Source organism: Rana temporaria, chromosome 1, assembly GCF_905171775.1.
Source record: "Rana temporaria chromosome 1, aRanTem1.1, whole genome shotgun sequence".
NCBI classification, from domain to species: Eukaryota; Metazoa; Chordata; class Amphibia; order Anura; family Ranidae; genus Rana; species Rana temporaria.
In genome coordinates, this window is record NC_053489.1 from 442,605,774 (window position 1) to 442,631,415 (window position 25,642).

General features: G+C 42.4%; 1 protein-coding gene across 2 annotated transcripts in view; it reads right to left on the reverse strand.

Moving 5' to 3' along the window:
- The window catches only part of KLHL8 (kelch like family member 8), a 115,500-nt gene that overhangs the window by 76,790 nt on the left and 13,068 nt on the right, over positions 1–25,642 (reverse strand). For both annotated transcript variants that reach the window (XM_040326715.1, XM_040326723.1), the window contains exons 2-4: positions 22,563–22,828; positions 15,056–15,604; positions 7,794–7,980 (exon numbers count right to left, since the gene is read on the reverse strand). In XM_040326715.1, the coding sequence (XP_040182649.1) occupies positions 7,794–7,980; positions 15,056–15,604; positions 22,563–22,775 (949 nt within the window). In that variant the 5' untranslated portion in view covers positions 22,776–22,828. The remainder of the gene's footprint in view (positions 1–7,793; positions 7,981–15,055; positions 15,605–22,562; positions 22,829–25,642) is intronic.

Sequence of the window (25,642 nt, forward strand, 5' to 3'; positions counted from 1 at the left end):
GGTACATCCGGTGGTTCCGTGGCTCTATATGTGTCCCCCTGAGTGTCACTTCCTCCTCCTGTGTAAACACAGGAAGAGGGAAGTGATGTGATCTCTCCTCGCACATCACAGAGTCTGCACAACAGTGTTATAAGCGATCATTTTTCTGATCGCTGTATAGTGCCGCTGTTGTCGCTAGGTAGATTTAATTTTTTGGGGGGGATTTTTTATATTAAAGATATGTGGCTGAATGAATTTTGCACTCAATGTTTAACTAAAATTTTATTTACTATATTTTTCGTAAAAGAAAAAATACACAATTTTTTTTTTTTTTACACATTGTAAAATTTAGCAGCATATTGGTACGGTAATAAGTGCTTACTGTAATGAAAACCAATCATTCTATTATTTCCCTGTGGGAATTTTGTAGTTCTGTTATGTTTGCTGGAGTTTACCTTTGCTATGCTGGTCCTTTATCTGTCCCCAGTTGGTGTACACTTGACTCCTAATCAGACTCCATGCGTTCCAACGGGTGGTTCGCAGCTTATACCCCAGATCCCTAGTGTCATAAAGACAGGGGTGCTGCTTAACCATCCGGATGAACTTCTCCGGGTCCAGGATAGAAACAATTTCATTGAATTCAGCCTCCATGCTTATATTCACTTTTGTCATGTATAAGTAAAGTAAAATGGTGATTTCAGAACTTCCTGTAAAAAAATGTAATTTCCTGTATTTCATTTGAGCTGTATGGGCGTCAAAACGCTCGAAAAAACGCTTGATGTCGCGCTATACGCTCAATTCGCGCGTTTCCCATTACTTTCTATGGGGAAAAAAACGCTCAAATACGCCGCTGTCACGCGATGGGCACGACAAAAAAAGGTCCGGGACTGGTTTGAGCTTCGCGCGACAGGCGTTTGGGCGTTCAGGTGTGAACAGTCACTATAGCAAATAATGTTATTTCATCCCTCTGGCGTTTGTGAGCGTAGCGCTTCAGGCGTAAAAATGCCTAGGTGTAAATGGACCCTATAGTTTCAAAAAACTATTAGATAAGCACCTGAACAATCAAACACATTGGCTGGACTTGAGTTGTTTTTCAACCTCGCCTACTATGTAACTATATAGCGTAAATAAGCCATAAAGTGGTAATATATTATATATATATATATATATATATATATATATATATATATATATATATACACACACACACAGGGAGTGCAGAATTATTAGGCAAATGAGTATTTTGACCACATCATCCTCTTTATGCATGTTGTCTTACTCCAAGCTGTATAGGCTCGAAAGCCTACTACCAATTAAGCATATTAGGTGATGTGCATCTCTGTAATGAGAAGGTGTGTGGTCTAATGACATCAACACCCTATATCAGGTGTGCATAATTATTAGTCAACTTCCTTTCCTTTGGCAAAATGGGTCAAAAGAAGGACTTGACAGGCTCAGAAAAGTCAAAAATAGTGAGATATCTTGCAGAGGGATACAGCACTCTTAAAATTGCAAAGCTTCTGAAGCGTGATCATCAAACAATCAAGCGTTTCATTCAAAATAGTCAACAGGGTCGCAAGAAGCGTGTGGAAAAACCAAGGCGCAAAATAACTGCCCATGAACTGAGAAAAGATGCCACTTGCCACCAGTTTGGCCATATTTCAGAGCTGCAACATCACTGGAGTGCCCAAAAGCACAAGGTGTGCAATACTCAGAGACATGGCCAAGGTAAGAAAGGCTGAAAGACGACCACCACTGAACAAGACACACAAGCTGAAACGTCAAGACTGGGCCAAGAAATATCTCAAGACTGATTTTTCTAAGGTTTTATGGACTGATGAAATGAGAGTGAGTCTTGATGGGCCAGATGGATGGGCCCGTGGCTGAATTGGTAAAGGGCAGAGAGCTCCAGTCCGACTCAGACGCCAGCAAGGTGGAGGTGGAGTACTGGTTTGGGCTGGTATCATCAAAGATGAGCTTGTGGGGCCTTTTCGGGTTGAGGATGGAGTCAAGCTCAACTCCCAGTCCTACTGCCAGTTTCTGGAAGACACCTTCTTCAAGCAGTGGTACAGGAAGAAGTCTGCATCCTTCAAGAAAAACATGATTTTCATGCAGGACAATGCTCCATCACACGCGTCCAAGTACTCCACAGCGTGGCTGGCAAGAAAGGGTATAAAAGAAGAAAAACTAATGACATGGCCTCCTTGTTCACCTGATCTGAACCCCATTGAGAACCTGTGGTCCATCATCAAATGTGAGGGGAGGCTGTGGTTGCTGCTGCACGAAATGTTGATGGTGAACAGATCACTGACAGAATCCATGGATGGCAGGCTTTTGAGTGTCCTTGCAAAGAAAGGTGGCTATATTGGTCACTGATTTGTTTTTGAATGTCAGAAATGTATATTTGTGAATGTTGAGATGTTATATTGGTTTCACTGGTAAAAATAAATAATTTAAATGGGTATGTATTTTTTTTTGTTAAGTTGCCTAATAATTATGCACAGTAATAGTCACCTGCACACACAGATATCCCCCTAAAATAGCTAAAACTAAAAACAAACTAAAAACTACTTCCAAAAATATTCAGCTTTGATATTAATGAGTTTTTTGGGTTCATTGAGAACATGGTTGTTGTTCAATAATAAAATTAATCCTCAAAAATACAACTTGCCTAATAATTCTGCACTCCCTGTATATATATATATAAACAAATAAATAAATAAACACACACACATATTTATATATATATATATATATATATATATATATATATATATACATATATATATATATACACACACACACTATGCATACTTGCTGCACGACTTTAACTCACAAAATGAATAGAGCCAAGCAAATATTTTTTTTTCATGTGGAGGCTCAGATAATTATCTTGGAGCACTGCACAACCAGATGTCCTGCATATTCCTCTGGTATCATCAGATCATCCAGAGATTTAAAGTAAGGGGTTGACAGATCCACAAGCCCAACAGAATTTTTATTTTTGAGAACTCATAGGCTCTAATGCATTAGACAACATTGGCCATGACTGAATTTTACTCTGCGGAGTCCCACTTTAATTGTATCTATATTTAGCAACTACATGAGTATCCCTTTTCTTCTCAAAGCTTAGTAAAGCATTGTTTTTTCATAGTGAAAAGACTGATTCTCTTAGAAGGTCAGAGCGACATCAATCCTAAAGAAAAAAAAATCAGCTATTAACAAACAAGTAAAGTCTGTTTACTAAAACTACTGAGCTAATCACTTTTCCTGGTAGCAGTTTCTACTATTGGCAGTAAGAACATTTTTTCTGTAGTCTTGCACAGCTGTCAAGTTTCTAGACTCTGGAGTTAAAACTGAACATGTTAAAGCAGTAGTAAACCAGTGTGTGTGTGTAAAGTCCTCATGTGGCAGTATGCATTGCATACTAGCACATGTGAAACTTACCTGAAAACTAAGCCCTCCAGCGCCACAATGTCACTGCTGAGAGGGCTTCCATCTTCACCCAGTCTTACTTCTGTGTTCTGGGCTGTGAGTGGCTGGAGCCACGATGACGTCACTCCCGTACATGGACTCGGGAGAAGCCGCATACAGCACTGGACTCTGAAGGAGCAGCCTGGGTGGCCATCCCTTCAGAAAGCATGCGCCGGTGACATCATCGGATGCATGTACCGTAAATATAGATAAGCATCATTATAGGCTTACCTATAGGAAAAGTCAAAGATGGGAGTTTACTCCCACTTTAAGCTGTTGAAAACAAGAGAGAGAGAGAGAGATCAAAATTTCAAGTCCTGAGCTACTAGCCAGGCCTCAAGGGTTACTCGCCACCAGTGCCCCACTCAATCCCTTCCCTACCCCATGCCCTCATAAATTATCTCATTAAATGACACTTAAAATCAAGTTACAAAAATAAATATTAACAACAACTTTATCAGTGCAGCCTCACCTGTGCCCCTCAACGCAGTCTCACCTGTACATCTCAACGCAGCCTCACATGTGCCCACCATTGCAGCCACACTGTGCCGACCATTGCAGCCACACTGTGCCGACCATTGCAGCAACACTGTGCCCACTTCACACTGTTACAGCTTACATTATAATTGTCTCCAGTCTGCTCGACACAGCCCCGCCTCCTCCTGACCCGTGCCTGTGATAGACAGAACTTCCGGTCCAATGCTGGGATGCGTTCTGTCTATCAATCTATCGATGCAAAGTGACATTCTGGAGGTTATTTACGAAAGGCAAATCCACTTTGCACTACAAGTGCACTGCCAGTATACTTGGAAGTGCAGTCACTTTAGATCTTGGGGGAAGATCTGAAATGAGGGGAAGCTCTGCTGATTTTATCATCCAATCATGTGCAAGCTAAAATGCTGTTTTTTTATTTTCCTTGCATGTCCTCCTCAGATCTACAGCAACTGCACTTCCAAGTATACTTTCGCTGCACTTGCCTTTGGTAAATCAACCCCTCTGTGTTGTAGGTATTGATCACTATACTTTTTTTGTTTTTCACAAAGTTTTGACGAGTTGTTGGGTTTACTCTCAAGCAAGCTGCAGCTACAGAAGATTTTTATAGAGGATTTTGCTGGTTGAAAAGGCCAATCACAATGGGGTTGATTTACAAAGGCTGTGCACTTTGTATGTGCAGTTGCTCAAGAGCTTAGTAAATGCAAATGTATTCACATGCAATCATCAGCTCTGGAGCAATTACAGTCTATTTGCCTTTTCTGAGCATTGCTACATTTCTTGCTTTCTTTACTTTTCAGCCATTTTTATTTTAAAAAGGCACAAAAGGATGCCAACATTTAAAAACAAATTAAACAAAAAAAATATATAACACTCGAATGCCACCGACTCAAGTGACACTGGCCAAGGTACAATGCAATTACATAAGTTGCGTTGTCGAAGGAACAATCAATACAGGAAACCAATGGGATCAGCCACAGCTAAAGGAACCTTTAGCAATCACAGGAGGAACCCTGGTGGAGAATGGCTCAATTTGATAGGTGTATATTTTATAGATGTATTTCCCCTGGGAGGACTCGTGCTGTTCAGTCCTTCCTGTGGAATATGATGCACTGGTGTTAGTGGATGGAAATGGGATGTGGCCATTCCTGGTAATAAATGTGGGATGGGAAGTTGTTGTGCTTCTAGTGTAGGCTGGTGGTGTACAGGTGTGCTGTGATGCATGGGGGCCCAAATGTAGATAGTATGGGTGGTGGGATGGGATGCAGAAAGGAAGGGTGAACAGTTTGAGTATGGTGTGCTGAATATGTGTAGGAGGGTGGGAATGTGGAGGTCTGGTAGTAAGGCTCAATGAGAAAATTAAATAGGTTGGGGCGACATATGCCCCAGCAATGGGGAGAGGAACAGGTGAACATGGAAGTGCACCGGAGATGTTAGTCAGGGCGGATAAAGGAACTTGTACTGCAAAATTCCAGTCATTTGTCCCTAGTATTGATCAGGGACCTTTTGTTAATAACCAAACCCAAATTGTCAAATGCACTGGTTTGATTGCATGCTAGATTGCATTGCTGTCAGCACCTCCAGCAGTTGGTCACTTTACCTGCCCATAATTCTTTTTGCTGAATATGCTCTAGCAGCTGAACCCCCCCCCCCCCCACCTTCTTGCATTTGGGTGCTTGTTGTAGCTGTTTTTGATGCTACACCTTCTTATCTTCAACACTTTAACTGCAAAATTTTCTGTGAACTAAATTTTTGTTATGTTAGTTAAAAGTGGAACTATACTCCCCTCAGCTCCAGTCATGCAGCGTCCCTGAGCCCTGCACCTGGACAACGACATTTGCAGGCTTATGGGTCTTGATTGTCGTCCCCCTGTCAAATTTATACAGCAAGCTGCACAAGCATGGCTCACTGTACAGGGGCAGACAGGAAGTAGCAGCCTAATTTTTTATTATTATTCAGGCATTTCTGAATAACTTTTTTCGTGACTTGATGAAAGATAAAATAACGTGGGATCTTATATGAGGCTATAACAAATTAAGTTTATAGGTTCCATCCCTAAATTGCAAGACTAACTAGGGGGGAGAACAGTGGGACTTTATATGAAGCATACAAGGTAAACGGGTACAAATATGGCTGGCTAGGAACTGGTAATATGCAAACTGCTATATAATAGTACATTGTAAACAAGGAATAATTTTATATAAAAGATAAAATATTTATTCTATACAGTAATACATACAAGATTAATAGGATAATAAAATAGTAGTGCATAGTATTGCCAGACTCTTTTTTGTTCCATATGAATAACAAGAATGTAGAACATATACATAACGTCAGCATAGTACAGTAAGGGGCAATTTATTCCTAGATGGTAACAACATATTGCATATTACCAGGTACTAGACAGCCGTTTACCTTGTATACGTCATATAAAGTCCCACTGTTCTCCCCCCTACTTAGTCTTTTTCCATGACTTGTTTTCATGAGTGATGCTTTGTGTCCCTTTCATTACTTTTGATCTATGTATTTTGTATCTGTTTTAGAAGCCCAAAAAAAAAAGTAAAAAAAAAAATATATAGATCGGTATATAATATTTTTTTGTGAGATGCTGCATTCCTGTGCTCTCTGCATCTGGACTGTGACCGGTTTTCAGACTGTCTCCCAGACCTTGCCATGTAGACACTAATGATGCACAAAAGTTTTTCTGTCATTGTGACTTCAGGTTGCAAACACTTCTGCATACAAACAAGAATGTTTGTATGCAAGTGTGTCATAATAAGCATATATTAGCAATTATACAGAAAGGTGTGCCCAGAAGATAGATACTTACCTTTTTTGTCCGTTTGGTTGAATTACCATCCTAATTTTCATAAATGACTTGTAATCTCTTGCCATGCACTCTCACGTTTGCTACGATCCTTGAATGATATATCAGAGGGATTGTAAAGACATAGCCTTTCTCGCCAGCCTGATGCTCTCCTCTGTATTCACCATACTGTTTTATTATTACTTCCTGGTTTGTGCAGCCTGGGTAGCGTAGATGTTGCTAAGAGGAGGCGTCTTATGCTACAAAACACATCAAAAAACACATGTACATGCATTTTTGATGTGCTTCAATTGAAGTCTACATACTCAAAAACACACCCTTCTGCATTCAATTTGACATTGGATTGCAAAGATTTCTAGCATACACCCATTAATCTGAGCAATCTTGAAGTTTGTAAACTTACCTTGTGAAGATCACTACACGTTTCCTTGAATTCTGTGACATGAATTCACTAGGCTCCCTGTGAGTAGTCACTGCTGTGTCACACACTTCACAGAGCCTGCCTTCTGAATTAGAGGAGAGGAGGGGTTTCAATAAGGAAGAGCCAGTACCATGTAATATGTAGTCCTTGGAAATGTAAAGTTATCAGCAGAGGCGAAGGTGCAACGCATGAAGGAAATTCAGGAAGTCATGGAAAGGGATGGCCTGGACTCAGGCAGCAACATGAAAGGAGATTCTCCAAGTGAGCTTGTACTGGGATGTCAAATATACTGTACCTATTTCTTGTATTGTTATTACCATATGAAGATATAAAATTAAAGTGTATGCAGTGACCTTAGATATCCTTCAAATTCACTTATGCAAAAACAGTACCAAAAGTAGCAATAAACTAGTACCAAAAGCTGTAGCACTAAAAAATAAAAATAAATATCAGCTATGGTGCCGACATCGCTGGACTCCAGGACAGGTAAGTGTCCGATTATTAAAAGTCAGCAGCTGCATTATGTGCAGCTGCTGGCTTTTAATTTTTGCAGCGGTGGGCAGACCTCCGCTTTAAGCATACCAAACACATTCCTCTTACCGGCAGTCTGTTTCCTTGGTGTAGTGCGGTTTGTAAATTCGAAATCGGGGACAGCCCGGCTACTTAGGTGCAGGTGATAATTCCTCGCTTCATCCAGCAAATCTCTGCATTTCAAGTCCTTTCTTATTATCTGCTCTTTGGCCACAACAGACATCAAAAATTCAATGGGTAACAATGGCAATCGAACCTGGGGAAAAAAATAAATGAAATATTTGCACACAGATGTCCAGGGTTTACTACAATTTGTGTAATTTCTAACCATACAATTGCAAAAACCTAAACTTAGAGGAGAAAAACAAGAAAAAATAAATATTCTGACCCATACAGAAGCCTGGCAAATAAAATGTACATTAGCCAGTGGTATATATTCCTATAATAAATAAAGATACATCAGTGTTTATGCGAGAATAATCTGATGAGCGAGTAATTGGATCTTATCAGGCCATACAGTGTAGATCTATAGTAGGAGGTCTCCCATGTTTCTATAGATATATAGCACAGTATGCACACACCACTGTCATAATACAAGCAAATATATTGAAATGGTAAGAAAAGAAGGTGAGAAGGCGTTTAGTTAGCCGTGTCTCTTTTCCTCTATCTAAACACCTAGCATGGTCTCCACATAAATACTTAAATACTCAAGCATATATTTCAGCATTATAAAACACACACACACACACGCCGCTTGATGCTCTCGTCCCCCCACGTTACTTTGATTGACAGCCAGGCAGCTATTTTTCCATCCCATCCTACTCATTCTGGTATTATCTCTGTCTCCCTCTGTCCCCAGTGGCTTGCAGCAGCCCAGGAGGAAGGTGTCCCCAGAAACAACATAGGGATGGCCGTGACTGGCGACAGCGGACCATGTCACCTACGTTGGTCTAGCGGTGCCGTGATTGGAGGCAATGCGGCATTGCCTTCGCATGAGCTTGGGTGGGGGCAGCTTTTGATTAGCTGGAGTGAGGGCGAACCGAGTCGGTGGTGTGTCCCGTGTGTGCACGGAGCGAGCAGGGGCAAGGCCGGGGGTGGGCGGGAGGCTTCTGGTCAATATTTACTTCTCAAGACGCACAGACATTTCCCCCAATTTTTTTTTGGGGGGGGGGGGGGTCAGTCTTATGGAGCGAAAAATACGGTATATCTAAAGCCAAAACTTTTTTTCTTTATCTGTGTCCCATTGGGGAGATTTTCCTACATTTACTATCGAAGCTATTCAACAAGACAGCCCCCCAAATAAGTGAAATCCTCTCAGACAGCTGTCACTAGAACAAGTATTCCCATTTCTCCTTGGTTTTTCCAGTGACAACTCAATATGCACGATTTTCCCCAATTTTCAGTCCCATTTTCAAATGGTCACCAGGCCAAATAGAGAGGTACATCTCCCAAACAGTTACAGACCACAATAAAACCCTGACCTTTTTTTTCTCTCAATGCCTTCATCTGTGCGAGGTATAAAGAGAAATCTCATGAAACCAAATCTTCGGAGAAGATACAAGATTGCTTGCACCTCTGTAGTGGTACTTTATGTCATCAGGATGGTTGCACATAGTGAGATTTTGTTGGTCACCTTCCCAACAAAGTTCTCATCTAGTTCGGATCTCCCAGAAAATGGCAGCTTTAGCCACTTCCTGACTAGGCCATTTTTTGCAAAACAGCGCTACAATTGCACAGTCGTGCGACATTGTACCAAGATAAAAATTATGTCCTTTTTTTCCCCACAAATAGAGGTTTCTTTTGGTGGTATTTGATCAACCTCTGCGGTTTTAATTTTTTGCGCTATAAACAAAAAAAACAGCAATTTTGAATAAAAAATAATATGCCTTATTTTCTGCTATAAAACATTCCCAATAAAAATAAATAAATATCAAATGTATTTATCAGTTTAGGTCAATATGTATTCTGCTACATATTTTTTGGTAAACAAAAAATCCCAATAAGCATTTATTGCCCATTGCAGTTATCGCCTCTACAAACAATGGGTTAGATTTATGGTATTTTTATTTTTTTTACTAGAAATGGCAGCGATCTGTGATTTTTAGCGGGACTGCGACATTGTGGCGTACAAATCTGACCCTAAGGCCCCGTACAGACGACCGAACAGGTCTGCTGAAAAAGGTCCGCGGACCATTTTCAGCAGACATGTTCGGTCGTCTGTACAGCCGAGCGGACAGGATTCCAGCATACATTTTGTTTCAGTTCGTTGCCCATGTTCTCAGGTGATTGACAGCTGCACGGGAAGGTTTTTGTATCTTTTTTACTACACAGAACATTGTGTTTTATTGTCCTTATGGTGTAGCGCTAGTAGTGGGAATTTTTTCTTGTATTCCAGCATACATTTGCCCGCCGGGCCTTTTTCCAGCGGGCAAATATTTCCAAACTTGTTTAGAAACAGCCCGCTGGAATCCTGTCCGCTCGAACATGTTCGGTCGTCTGTACAGACCTACCGTACATGTCCGAGCGGCCGCCATCCCTCGCATGCGTCGAATGACTTTGACGCATGCGTGGAAGCATTGAACTGGCAGGGCCGCGCACGTCGCCGCGGCGACGGCACGGCCTCGTCGCCGCGTATCGAGTACGCGCAGATTTCTGTATGATAGTGAGTACAGCCATCATACAGAAATCCCCAGGCAGACATGTACGCTGAAAACGGTCCGGCGGACCGTTTTCATTGTACATGTTTGCCCGTGTGTACAAGGCCTTACTGACACATTTTTGAGACCAGTGACACTAATACATTGATCAGTGCTAAAAAAAAAATGCACTGATCCCTGTATAAATTACACTGGCAGGGAAGGGGTTAACACTAGGGGGCGATCAAGGGGTTAAGTGTGTCCTAGGGAGGTGCTTTCTGACTGTGGGGGGAGTGTTGCACTGGAGAAAAACAGATCATGTTTCAGCTTAGCTGAAACAGAACAACTCCATTTTCCTCACTGACAGATCAGCGGTGTGCCTCGTTTACAGAGGCATGCCGCTACTCCATGTCTCCTGTGAACGATTGGCAGGTCGTGGCAGACATCGGAGCCGTCGGGACTCGCTGATTGGTTCCCGCCGCGTTCGATCACACCACGTGCACAAAATCATGTACAGGTACGCGATTTTGCGCAGCCGGGCCACCCTGCAGCAGTATATGTACCGCGGGCAGTCCAGAAGCGGTTAATAATCACACACACACACACACACACACACGCAAAAGCTGATGCTGAAGCGTGCAGACCTAATGCTGCATACACACGGTCGTTTTTTGTGATGACATTTTTTCTGAAAAATGACAAAAAAAAAATTTGAGTATGCTTACATTTTTTATGTCGTTTTTAGACCCGCGCATGCTCAGAAGCAAGTTATGATGCAAGCTTGAATGGAACAGAGTGCCGCCGTATGTGCTGAACGTAACCGCGCTTTGCTAGAGCATTTTGAAAAAACGATGGTGTGTAGGCAACGCCGTTTTTTAAAACGAAGTTTGAAAAACGTTGTTTTTTTTTTCATGCTAAAAAATGACGTTTCTTTTTCATCACAAAAAACGACCGTGTGTACGCGGCATAACAATATGAAGAAACCTTAAATTTAATTTTTTTAAATAACAAACATGTCATACTTGCCTCCACTGTGCAGCTCGTTTTGCACAGAGTGGCCCCCGATCCTCAACTTCTGGGGTCCTTCAGTGGCTGCTCCCCACATCAGATATTCCCCTAGGAAAGGCGCTCTCCCGGGGAGTTACCTTGTGGGCGTGCTCCCGAGCCCAGCATTTGTGTCCATAGACACAAATGCCGGTCTCGGCAACGCTCCCACATCATTGGATTTGATTGACAGCAGCGGGAGCCAATGGCTGCACTGCTATCAATTTATACAATCAACAGCTGGAACCCCGTAGAGATTGGGACAGCACGTCTCCGCAGAGGGAAATTCAGGACTCAAGTAGGTAAAACGGGGGGGGGGGGCTGGTCACTGCCAAAAGTTTTTTCAACATGAGGGTTTACAACCCCTTTAAAGAATTCCAAGTAGTCTGTCTCTCTATCATTCATTACTGTGGAACACTTTTTTTCTTAAAGCACTATTGTGTGGCACAGTATATTCTTTGGCGTGATCATGAAGCATGATCACTTTAGGGCAAAATAAAATTTTTGGAGCTATACATTTATTTACAATGTATGTTGTATCGTGGCAGGGCTATTAATTTTTTCCCACAACAGCAGCTATCTATTATAATATTGTGCATACAGATATTTACATTTTTCACCATTTACCGTGGCTATTCATGTAAAAATGTACTGATGTTTACAATCAAGACCTTGTTGACAGAAAGATCCTGAGTAAAATGTTCTGTAAAGACCTTGCATTTGCACACATACAGAGGTCTAAACATGCTTTTGTGTCAAATTCTTCTTCATTCTCTTCTGTTGCAATGTACATGTGTATAAATATGCACACACACAAACCTAAAATTACCACATTCAAAACATAAAACGTAATTGCTGTATTACCCGTCTGATGCAGCAGTGGCATGACATTTTCTCCTAAGAAACTTCTAAAAGGAATCTTTTTTTGTGTTTTTTTTTAATCATGCTGTGTAAATGGGAACACAAACATTGGGAGGTTTTCACAAACTTAAATTGAAATACACTGTAAAGCAGGGGTCTCAAAGTACCGGCCCGCGGGCCATTTGCGGCCCGCGGACCGGTTTTAAATGGCCCGCGGGTGCCGCGGAAGTGTAGATCGAGGTGCATGAAGAGTAGCGCAGGAAGCGTCTGTCATAAATTCACTTGTCTCTCATGTCACACTGCTACTCCCCGGCGGCCCCTCCTCTCTTCTCGTCCATCCCCATTTGCTTGTGACATTATCTGAGATGGATGAGAAGAGAGGAGGGGGGCTGCCGGGGAGTAGCAGCGTGACATGAGACAAGTGAACTTATGACAGACGCTTCCTGCGCTACTCTGCCTTTAAAGAAAACAACAAGTAAATGCTGACCTGTGCCCTGGTGTGTTCTCATGTGCCCTGATGTGCTCTCATGTGCCCCAATGTGCTTTCATGTGCCCTGATTGTGCCCTGATGTGCTCTCATGTGCCCTGATGTGCTCCCATGTGCCCTGATGTGCTCCCATGTGCCCCATGTACCCTCATGTGCCCCATGTACCCTCATGTGCTGGGCTTTGTACATCCGGGTACCCTGTGCCCTGTACATGCCATGTGCCCTGTCCTGATGTGCTGTGCCCCATGTGCCCTGATGTGCTCTCATGTGCCCCATGTTCCCCGATTGTGCCCCATGTTCCCTGATTGTGCCCTGGTGTGCTCGTATGTGCCCTGATATGCCCCATGTGCCCTGGGGCACATGAGAGCACATCAGGACACAATCAGGGAACATGGGGCACACCAGGGAACATGGGGCACGCACATCAGGGCACATGGGGCACATCAGGACAGGGCACATGGCACATCAGGGCACAGCACATGAGGACAGGGCACATGGCACATCAGGGTACAGGGCACATGAAACAGCACATCAGGGTACAAAGCCCAGCACATCAGAGCACATGGCACATCAGGGTACAGGGCACATGAAACAGCACATCAGGGTACAAAGCCCAGCACATCAGGGTACATGGAGTACCCTGATGTGCTGGGCTTTGTACCCTGATGTGCTGTTTCATGTGCCCTGTACCCTGATGTGCCATGTGCCCTGTCCTGATGTGCTGTGCCCTGATGTGCCATGTCCTGTACCCTGATGTGCCATGTGCCCTGTCCTGATGTGCTTTGCCCTGATGTGCTCTCATGTGCCCCATGTTCCCTGATTGTGCCCTGGTGTCCTCGTATGTGCCCCATGTGCCCCGATGTGGCCCATGTGCCCTGATGTGCTGTGATTGTGCCCCATGTACCCTGATGTGGCCCATGTACCCTGATGTGCCATGTGCCCCATGTACCCTGATGTGCCCCATGTACCGTGATGTGCTGGGCTTTGTACCCTGATGTGCTGTTTCATGTGCCCTGATGTGCCATGTGCCCTGTCCTGATGTGCTGTGCCCTGATGTGCCATGTCCTGCACTGTGCCATGTGCCCTGTCCTGATATGCCCTGCCCTGATGTGGCCTGTTGTGCTGTACCCCTATGTGCTGTGCTCTGATGTGCCCTGTACCCTGATGTGCTGGGCTTTGTACCCTGATGTGCGCTGTGCACTCATGTGTGCTGTGCCCTGATGTGCTGTACCCTGATGGTGAGTGGTCAGTGTGTAGTGTAGTGTAGTGGTCAGTGTGCAGTGTAGTGGTCAGGGTTAATAATGCGTTCGCTGACACCAGTACTGTTTTTGAAGTTTGAAAGTTTGCATGCGGCCCCCCATGGGATATGGAAACTTGTCTTGTGGCCCTCAGGTAATTTGAGTTTGAGACCCCTGCTGTAAAGGGTTAAGTTCACCTTTACCAAAAAATGGCCTATGCAGGTAGGGGGCATTTGTAGGGACAACGGTGTGACTGACTAAAGTTGAACGTTGCCCTTGCTATAGGTGTAGGCCATTTATGTACATCCTGAAGCCTTGTTGAGCCTCCCTGAGATTGCACCCTTCCATCCTGCCTTGTTACTAGGATATTGCTAAAGCTCTCACCGGTTACTGCTCACCCCCACCACCATGGGAACCCTCTCTCCGATTTATATCCCTGCTTATGCATGGTTTGCAATCTGATCCATCGCAGGGGAATAAAGCACAGCTGTGCAGGGGTTTGGAGAGAAGCTCCTGTGATGGGTGGGGGTGAGCGGAAAACCGCAGAAAGTGACATGCCACCTGTGGGAGTTTTTTTGCCAGGCTTCATGGAGGTACATAAATGACCTACACCTATAGCAAATGCATTATTCCACTTCAGTCAAAACCACTTCGTTTTTTTCATGCCAAAAAATGATCGTGTGTACGCGATTAAGAAAATGCTAAAAATATAACTCTGTGTAATGCACCTATATAGTTTCACTTTTTGAATTGAATTACTGAAATAAATTAACTTTTTGATGATATTTTAATTTATATGAGATGCACCTGTATATGCTCTTAAATGTTCATAGGCTAAAAACAAGTTCACGTTAAGGCCTAATGTCCCGTACACACGATCAGAATTTCCAATGGAAAAAGTCCGACTGACTATAATAAATAAAAAGCTGTTTAAAAGCTCCCTCTCAAAGCAAATTTTAAATGTAAAATATTCCAACAGTTGCTATTTCAGAAGCTAAAGTACAAGTGTTCCACTTTCATGGGATATCAGATTCACAAACACTAGTTATATCAACAATTGGGTACCTGGGACAGGATTTCATTCAGCCAAGCTTCATGGTGCTGGGGGTTGGCACGAAGCCACTTTATGGCTGCATTGTAGACCTGCTTCTCATTCTCAATATGAAGATCATCAGAAGACAACAGCTTATAAAGATGCTGAGGAGACATGCTGACAAAGTCATCACACTCTACCACGTCAGCAAAATGGTCACAAGCAAAGCGGTCTGCCATGTCCATCAAATCTACTCTATTGTGGCTCTCTGCAAAGGCCCTTACAGCAAGGCAGTTAGAGGGATGAAAATGCAGTTTCATGTATTCACAACAGGCCTTGGCGACAAGTTCCACTTGGAGAATGCAGGCCGCATAAAGAAGTGGCTGGACGTTATCAACTGTGAGGGTCACTCGGGATGAATAAGCAAACTTCACCAGATCTTCAAAGGCATCGCCATCAAAGTCCCGGATCTCTATGACTGTTTGTTTCGCCTCCGCCATATCAGAAAGGAACATAGCACGGAAATAGGGTATCACGCATGCCAAGACAAGTTTGTGGCAAGGAATCAACTTCGAACCAACCTGTTTAAAAAAAAAAGAAAAGAAAATAGTTTGAAAAATAAATTTATAAAATTACTCCCCCTTCCCCCGCCCCCACAAAAAGTGACTTTTTATAAAAGGAAGATCCTTAAAGCAGAACTTCTGCTTTAAGTAAGAATTTAGTGTGAGCTAGAGCGTTTTTTCTAAAATACATTTTTAAACAGTGTTTTAACCAAACTTTGGGTGGGAGGTCCCTTTGAGGATACCAACATCTTTACTTTGCTGTAGAAATGTATTGAAAATTTTAATTTGATTAGCATTTGTGTCAAGAAAATCCCTAGATTATATTATTTTTCAACACACTCCCCCACCCCCTTTCTCTTTTGCATCGGAGCTCCCTTCAAACTTTTCCCTTCTTAATTATTATCTAACTACAAATGGTAAGCGCTTGTTGTAAACCCAAGGATTAAAATTGTGAAGTTGAACATATTATTCAAAATTTTGATTGATTACTATAGTGCTCCATTTAGATGCGTACAAAACTATCTTCTGTACACAGTGTTTTTTTCTGCCCGTGTGAATATTATAAATACAAATGAATTTAGTCCCTGCAACTTGGAGAAGCCACGGTGGGCAAAGCGAAACCCGTTAGGGAAACACGTCAGTGGGGATGGTCTATTAGAGACTCATAGGCTGAGGCTGCTCGCTTCTGTTCTTCTACAGGGGCTGGTCGGGAGTACAAGCGATCCTTTCACTTACTACTGAATTTAGATTAGATCAGTCAAAATATCATGTGTTGGCTTACCAAGGAAGGATTACCATTTGAGCTTTTGCACCAGGGTGTATGTGTACAAGCTTTACATGTCCGTATCTGTGTGTATGCAAGGTATTTACGGAAGATTACTGGTTTACTCAGGATCTTTTGGCTAGTATGATCCTGCGTATATACATCAGTAAATTATTTACTCTTTGGAGAAGGCACTGGGACCTGGGCACAGGAGGCAAGCTAAAGTTTAACATTTGCTGTTTTTTCCAAACTCATGCCACATAACAGAGCTTTGTAGTCAACAGGGACATAAACATTTGTGAAACATAAGAGGTGATTGCTAAAGCTAAAAAGGTGGTATTACTGTTTTGTGAGTACAGGAATATGAGTGACTAGTGCTGTATAAAGGATAGGAGTGGTGATCACCAAGACTACAACTGTTCTGTGTATGTGGAAGTAAAGCATCGAGAAAGTGGTGAAGTGATTGTAGCGATCCCCAAGGGTGTGCGCTGACATCTAATTATAGTTGTTTGTACATTTACAAGGCTCATGTCTGATACAATAAAATTACAAAGAAGCTAGAAGACATTGGGAGAGAGTTACTAAAACTGGTGCAGCTGTGCATTAGTACATAGTACCCAATTAGCTTCTAGGTTTTATATAAAGCTTAATTGAACAAGCTGACATTAGAAGCTGATTGGTTACAATGCACAGCTGCACCAGATTCTGAACGCACCAGTTTTAGTAAATCTCCCCCACTGTGTGCTACAGGCATAGGTTTAGGCAATGGGACAAAACAGGAATGGTCATCACTCTCGGGGGTATTGAATTAAAATGTATGGCAATTAACATGTTCACACACCACAGACCCCCCCCCCCTTACAATACAGCCCCTATTTACATTACAGTGCCCCCTTTACAATAAAGCCCCTTTACACTACAGTGCCTGCTTTACATCACAGCACCTACTTTACTTAAATATACTCTGTCCCCCTTTACATCGCAGCACCTCCACCTTACATCAGAGACCTCCACCCTTCATATCAGCCCCTTCCTTGCATCTCAGTCTCCTTCACAGCCCCCCTCTATGCATCCCAGTGCCCTTTACAGACCCTCTTTACTTGCACCCCAGCCCCCCCCCTTCCTTGCACCCCAGTGCACATAACAGCCCCCCCCTTCCTTGCACCCCAGTGCACATCACAGCCCCCTCTTTCCTTGTACCCCAGGGCACATAATAGTCCCCCTTCCTTGCACCCCAGGGCACATCACAGCCCCCCCTCTTACTTGCATCCCCTTCACAGCCCCGCCTCCTTGTATCCCAGTCCCCTTCACAGCACCCCAGTCCCCTTTACTTGCATCTCAGAACCCCCCCCCCCCCTACTTGCACCCCAGTCCCCTTCACAACCCCTCTTCCTGGCACCCCAGTCCCTTTTACAGACCCTTACTTTTATCTCTGTCTCCTTCACAGTCCACGCACCCCCTTTCCTTGTATCCAAGTCCTCTTCACAGCACCAAGCTCGACCCCCCGTATTTTTTTTTTTGTATACTGATCCCCTTTAGAGCCTCGTTTCCGTCCCTGCAATCTTTCTCCAACCTTTACGATCCTACCTTACACAGCAGGTAGAAGGCAGAAGGCATGGCCTGTCCGGACAGAGGGCTGGACATGCTTTTCATGTTAACAGGCAGGTGATCGGTTGCTAGGACTGCCCCACATCCTAGCCATAAATCACTGGCTTGTTAACTTAAAAAGCATGTCCTGCCCTCTCTGTGGGCATGCCATGCCTTCTGCATGCTATGTATGAATGCTGTGGCTAGGGTTGCCACCTCATCCCTTTAAAAAGGAACACATCTGAATTACACAGGTTCTGAGGCTAATTTAATGCAGATAAGGCACCAAGTGAGTTTAATTACCTCCTTAATCAGCCACAGAACCTGTGTAATTCAGATGTGTTCCTTTTTAAAGGGATGAGGTGGCAACCCTAGCTGTGGCTGTCAGCCAGGAGAGGATACCCAGGCTGATAAGTGGCAGAGCCTTGCGGTCCATTTTCAGGCTGCGGTCCACTATTTAGTGATGCCTGCTCTAAAGTAAAGAAGATATATTAAATCCACCCAACCAACACACCTTTTTTTCGTTCTAGGCTCCCCCCGCCTCCTCTTCCTTGTCTTTACCTGATAACCTTGTGAACAAAATGTGCTATCCCTTCTAGTCTACAGTCTACACTTAAGCTGGCCATACATTATACCATTTTCTTATTCAATTTAATTTAGGTTTACCTCAATGTAGTGCTAGAGCCTGATTGAATGTATACATATTGAAAGTGTTTTGGGTTGACCTCATTATATGGTTTTGGTAAATCTAAAGAAAAATGTACAAGAAAATTGTATAATGTATGGCCAGCCTTCGTTCTTTGTTTTTTCTGTGAAAAAAGCCATGGTTGACACCCAGGCTGGACTTTAGCACTTTAACACTTCTTTTCTTCATCTCTGTTACATGGTTGATTGATCAGACTAGTAGTTTACAAGATAAGCATGGTTGAGCTTTATTTTTTTTAGCTCATAGTTCGTGACAAGAACAGTGCATTCTGGCAAGATCAACAGGTATGGTCTGTACTTAGAGTCGGTTCACACAGGGGCAACACGACTTCCAGCACGACTTTGGGAGGCAACTTGGACACGACTTGAGAATGAATTATCAGGCAACTTACAAGGCAACTTCAAGTTGCCTCCAGGACAGTACAAGGCAACTTCAAGTCGCCTCCAGGACAAGAGGCTTTCCAGTGGCCAATCAAACAACAATCAGCTCTGTGTGAGGGAGGGGTTTGCCTGAGAAATGTATGTTATCTTCCTGTATTGTTGCTTCAGTTAAGACAGTGATCCGACTTCTGAGGCAACTTCCATTGAAATCAATGGGTACAAGTTGCCTAGAAGTCGGATTGAAGTAGTACAGGAACCTTTTCTGAAGTCGGAGCGACTTCAGTAGTGTGTATTAAAATGGCTCCATTCACTTCCATTGATTTTCTCAACCACACAACTTGGGACGACCTGGGGCAACTTCAAGTCGGATCCCAGGTCGCCGCTGTGTGAACCGGCTCTTAATGAAAATGCTCTTAGCCTTAAAAAAAAATAAAAAATTATAATGCGGCCATGCCATTTTATGACTGGTAAGCTGCAAAATTTTAATTTTGTTTTTATTTTTTGGAGGGGGTTTAGATATGCTTTAGGAGATTAAATACTTACATTTTTGCATGGAAGTGATTGTAAGTGTTTTCCTTTAAGTTTTAATACACAAGCATCTTAGAAACTATTTAACTTTCTACAACTCTGTGGTTTAATATTAAACACACTTAGTGTGAAACAGGTTGTTTCAGACAAGGCCAGTGTTGGTGTTCGCTAGTAAATAAATTATAAATGCTCAAGAAAAATGAAAGCAGCCCTAAATTAACATCCTCAACTTTTCCAGGAAAATAAAGTTACATTCTTAGAATTGCATTTCCTAGATTCTAAATAATACCAAATCAGCTGAAAAAGCCCATTAGGTGGGCATAACGTGTACAGGTGGGAGGAGCCTTGTCGTGATGTCATTACTTACCCTTGTGTCAGCTTAGTGAGCTGAATACATGCTTGTATAAATTGTGTAGAGATATATATATATATATATCACACACACAGTATATATATTTATTTTAAGCAGAGGGCACTATGGTTTCTCCATTTCTATTCTATGACATGTTACATGATTGATCAAGACCTTAGAAGTGGAGTAGCGTGTGTCAGGTACAATTCTGGCAGGAGTGTTCCAGCACCATACTGAATGGAGTTCACTAAAGCGAATAGAACTCTGTAGTGGGTTCATAGCCTGGAGGTGAGCAGGCAATTTATTTGAAGGTGGTGATCACTAAACACTTTGGCCCGGATTCACATACCTTGGCGCATAGTTATGCCGGCGTAGTGCATCGAATATACGCTACGCCGACGTAGCGCAGAGCGGCGAGCACAGTATTCACAAAGCACTTGCTCCCTAATCTACGCTGGGTTCCCTCGGCGTAACTCGTCGTAAGTGGCAGTAGGCGTGAGCCATGCTAATGAGGCGTGACTCCATGTAAATGATGGGCCGAGCGCCATCAAGATACGAATAACGAACGGCGCATGCAACGGCCCATGGACGTATCCCAGTGCGCATGCTCAGAATCACGTTGGATCGTACGCCTAAGATACGTCGAATCACTGCCTACGACGTGAACGTAACCTACGCCCAGCCCTATTGACGTACTAATACGCAAACAACGTAAAATACGACGGCTGTTACCTGGTCCATACCTTTGCATGAGTTGCGCCTCATAGATGGGGAATAACTTTACGTCGGGCGTACGACCTACGTAAACCACGTAAATTAATACGCCGGGCGCAAGTACGTTTGTGAATCGGCGTATCTCACTCATTTGCATATTCGAATCGTAAATCAATGGGAGCGCCCCTTGCGGGCAGCGTAAATATGCGCCCACGATACGACGGCGTAGGAAACTTACGTTGGTCGGATGAAGCCTAGTTTCAGGCATATCTGGCTTTCAGAGTCAGGCACAAAGATACGACAGCGCATATGTGCACTTTCGCGGCGTATCTAGAGATAAGTCGGCGTAAGTGCTACGTGAATCTGGGCTACTGGATGTTACGTTATATAAACTACCACCGAGTTGGCACAGCGATGGAGAATTCACATTTGGGACTTTGATACGGTTGTTCACTACATCAGCTATTGGAGCTTGTGTTTGTGTATGTTGCCACTCAGTTATACTGTTTTGTAATTGCGCTGCACTTATTATTTGCACATTATGTTTATGAAGAGAGTATGGTGGACACACTCTAGAAAGTGTTGCTATTTGAATCTTACTATAAGGCAAACGATAGGTATTGGATGCTATTTGCACTTATTTAGTTGCAGTTTGCGCAGACTATTTTTCCCCTTTTTTTTTAGATGACTTATGCTGGTTTATCCATAAACGGGTCATCACACCGAAATCATACATGGAATCAAGAAAACTTCAAAAGGCTAATAGATATGTGCATCGATAGGTAGAATAACCTTTTCGCTGCCAGACCCGTTTTTGCACACATTTATAAAAATCATTTTAGGCCTGAAGCTTCCATAAAACCCCCAAACATATTTTCTGAAAGCAGACACACTAGAGAATAAAATAACAACATTTCCAAATTTTAAGGGGACAGGTTCTTTAATCAGATATGCAGGGTCTAAAAAACCCTGCATGTCTCCTCTGGGCTCCACTAAATGTATTGCAATGCGGATTGTATTGCAATACATCCCTTCCCAGCTATGCTAGCTGGGGACACAGAAGCTGACCAGAAAAAGACGTCATATACGTCGCCTTCTGGGTCACAACAATAAGGGGAGAAGAGCAGATATGTGTGTGGAGGTAATCGGGCTGCAGTGCAGATTGATAACTGTTAATCAAATTCTGTGACGAAGAAGCGGGGCCGAGCAACATGGTCTGCATCTATAGACACAGGCAGAGCAGTTTGGGATAGAGCCTGCATGAGCTCCACCATAGAAAACACATTTCTATGGGGGCACTAGCCCAAGATGAGGATCAGGGCTGCTCTGTGAAAAACTTTTGCACAGAGCAGGCAAGTATGACATGCATTTTAAGGAAAGAAAAAAAGTTTTAATCACTTTAAGGCTCCATGCACACTGGCTTAAAAAACGTTGCTTCTACAGGAGTTTTGTTTTCTGCCTGTAAAAGCAACTCAATGTTATCCTATGTGTCCATGTACATTAGGACGTTTACAGGCATATTTTGAGCTTAAAGTTTAGAGGCAGGAGAAAAAAAACCTTCTGGTTCGCGTTTCTGGTTGAAGCTCACCGGCAGAAAAAGCATAAAACTCTTCTAAACCCGTCTAGACTTTGTACAAAAAATGCACTATATGAGCGTTTTTAACTCCCAAGGGAACATAAGTTTTATTAAGCCCAGTGTGCACGGAGCCTTAGTTGGGGATAATTCATCTGTTAAGGTATGTAGTCATATGACCAATACAATGGGGGAAGCTCCTTTTTATGTCTTTATATCATGCAACTGGCAAATCTTTAAAGCCCAGTAAATAGTGCTCTTTAACACACTGCTTAAGTGATCAGATTGCTCCTAAAAAGAAGCAACTAAATATTTATGAGTTTTAAGCAACATATACAGACTCCAGCACTGTACAAGTAGTAGTCAAACTTGCCTTAAGAGTGACATCACACAGCTCACCCACTTCATAAAAATGGAGAAGTGAGCTGTGAAATTCTTTCCAGGCGTCGTCAGCTTCGAAGACAAATGAGCCATCACCATCGCCGTCACTTGTGAGGGACTTGTCCTGAGGAAGGTTCCTTCTCCCACTGGCTGGCTGTGGCTTGGTTGGTCCAGGGAGCTTAGATTCCGATGCCATTAGCAGCATAAGTAAGTCCCAGTGCAGACAGGAGATTTCATTTCAAAGTTGCCATTTTGTCACTGAAATAAACAAAGCAGTCAGTACAGCACAGTACAGCATTTCACAAAATGTAATCATTAATACAATTAACCTAGTTAAGGCACAGGTAAGGCTGCTAGCATTGCATTTTAAACAATAACTTCTCCAGTAGATTAACCATCCTAATTTATAAAACTGTATTAAAAGTATTAAAAGTATAACTACTAAAAAGCAAAACTTTTTCAAACCTAGATAAGGTGGTGAGAGGTTAAAACAAAAATCTGAAGCAGCATTTGGTAAAAAAAGACTTTAACATTTTGACAAAGCAGAAATTGCAGCTCAGGCAAAATTGGCTTTAAAAAAAAAAAAAAAAATGTATCTAGGTTATGCATTTAGGTTAGTTTAGTTTATTTCGAATTTACATTTTTCTTCCCCATAAAAAAAGAAGGAGAGGCTAATGAGGTGAACATATTTGGCAGATAAACAAGTAGCTCAAATGTGCTTTCATAACCCTTAAAATGCACCCTTAAAAAACACAGACAACTTCTGTGTGAGGAGAAGAGAGCTGATCGCCTTGCAACTGGCTCTCTATTTACGTCACATGATGGCTGTGATTGGACAAAAGCCATCATGTGATCAGCAGGGCCAGTCACAGAGCCCTCCTGCCGATCTGAGATGCGCTGTGTCCGGGTGACACGAGCGCATTGGGTTGTGCCGCTGCACAGGCACGTGCGCGTGCAATCCCGCTCCACCCTAATGGAAGTGCAACGGACGAGTGTGAAGACATACGTAGAATTGAAAGGAATGCATTTATCTTTATTGCGCCTAAAAGACAGAATTCAGAGAGTCGTGGTTAATGATTCTTACTCTGAATGGTCCAATGTTATCAGTGGTGTACCCCAAGGTTCAGTGCTGGGACCCTTACTTTTCAATATATTTATAAATGATATTGGGTCGGAGATCAAAAGTAACATTTCTGTCTTTGCAGATGACGCCAAGCTATGCAGTGGAATAACGTCCTTGGAGGATGTCGCCAATTTACAAGCCGACCTCAATGCTCTGTCTAATTGGGCGACTGAGTGGCAGATGAGGTTTAATGTTGATAAATGTAAAGTTATGCACTTAGGGACTAAGAATATGCATGCATCATACATGCTAGGGGGAGTACAACTGGCGGGATCTGTAATGGAGAAGGATCTGGGGGTTTTAGTTGATCATAAGATAATAATAACATGCAATGCCAAGCTGCGGTTTCCAAAGCGAGCAAAGTCCTTTCTTGTATTAAGAGAGGTATGGACTCCAGAGACAGAGATATAATTTTGCCCCTGTACAAATCATTAGTAAGACCTCATCTGGAATATGCAGTTCAGTTTTGGGCACCAGTTCTCAAAAAGGATATCGGAGAACTGGAGAAAGTGCAGAGAAGAGCAACCAAACTGATAAGAGGCATGGAGGAGCTCAGCTATGAGGAAAGATTAGAGGAACTGAATTTATTCACTCTTGAGAAGAGGCGAATAAGGGGGGATATGATCAACATGTACAAATATATAAGAGGTCCATACAGTGTACTTGGTGTTGAGTTATTCACTTTACGGTCAACACTGAGGACAAGGGGGCACTTTTTACGTCTAGAGGAAAAGAGATTTCACCTCCAAATACGGAAAGGTTTTTTCACAGTAAGAGCTGTGAAAATGTGGAACAGACTCCCTGCAGAGGTGGTTCTGGCCAGCTCAGTAGATTGCTTTAAGAAAGGCCTGGATTCTTTCCTAAATGTACAGAATATAACTGAGTACTAAGATTTGTAGGTATAGTTGATCCAGGGTAAATCCGATTGCCTCTCGGGGGATCAGGAGGGAATTTTTTCCCCTGCTGTAGCAAATTGGATCATGCTCTGCTGGGGTTTTTTGCCTTCCTCTGGATCAACTGTGGGTATGGAGTTGGGTGTATGGGATTGTATTGTGTTTTTTTATTTTGTTTATTTTTTTGTGGTTGAACTGGATGGACTTGTGTCTTTTTTCAACCTGACTAACTATGTAACTATGTAACTATGTAAAAAGGAACTGCAGTCTGCTCACATAATTTGTAATAAAACTGAGTCTGGCTGCAACCACAAGGGCAAAAGTTTTAATTGATGGAAAGTTGATTTTTTTTTTACTGAAGTTCCACTTTAAAAGGTGCTGATAATGGCCAACAAATTCATATTCATTTTAAAATTCATGATATTAATTAGAAAGTCCAATATAAAATACAAATTAATTATATATATATATATATATATATATATATATATATATATATATATATATATATATATATTTATATTATACATATTTATTTTCATCATACACACTAATTTTTTTAAAAACTGTAATTTTTTGGTTTAGTTTCGGCCAAGTGCATACTGAGTTTTTGGTTTCAGCACCCAAACTTACATTCGGTGCACGTCAAAAAAACACACGTGCAAATCTCTGCAATAAATGTACATTTCCCAATGTTTAATGACAAACAATAGTATGATCTGCAATAGAGTTTGATGTACTGTAATTTGTTCATGTATTCTGTATTGATCAGAATACCATAAACAATCTTATCGGAGCATGTTATGTTTTTTTTTTTTGCCATACATTTTTTTATGCACCTCTGCGCAAAAATATTTGCTCATGCTAGAGATATGTATCTTACTGTATTGTATCTTACTGCTCCTCTCAGTACCTAACTGATCAAGCTAGATGAAGGTGCTTGCTTATCTCAACAATCAAGCAGTATAGAAACTAAAGCAGTATAGAAAAATGAGCATACTAGCTCATTATGCCTTTGTCTTGCAGGGTTTTTTTTTTATAGAGTTTACAACCACT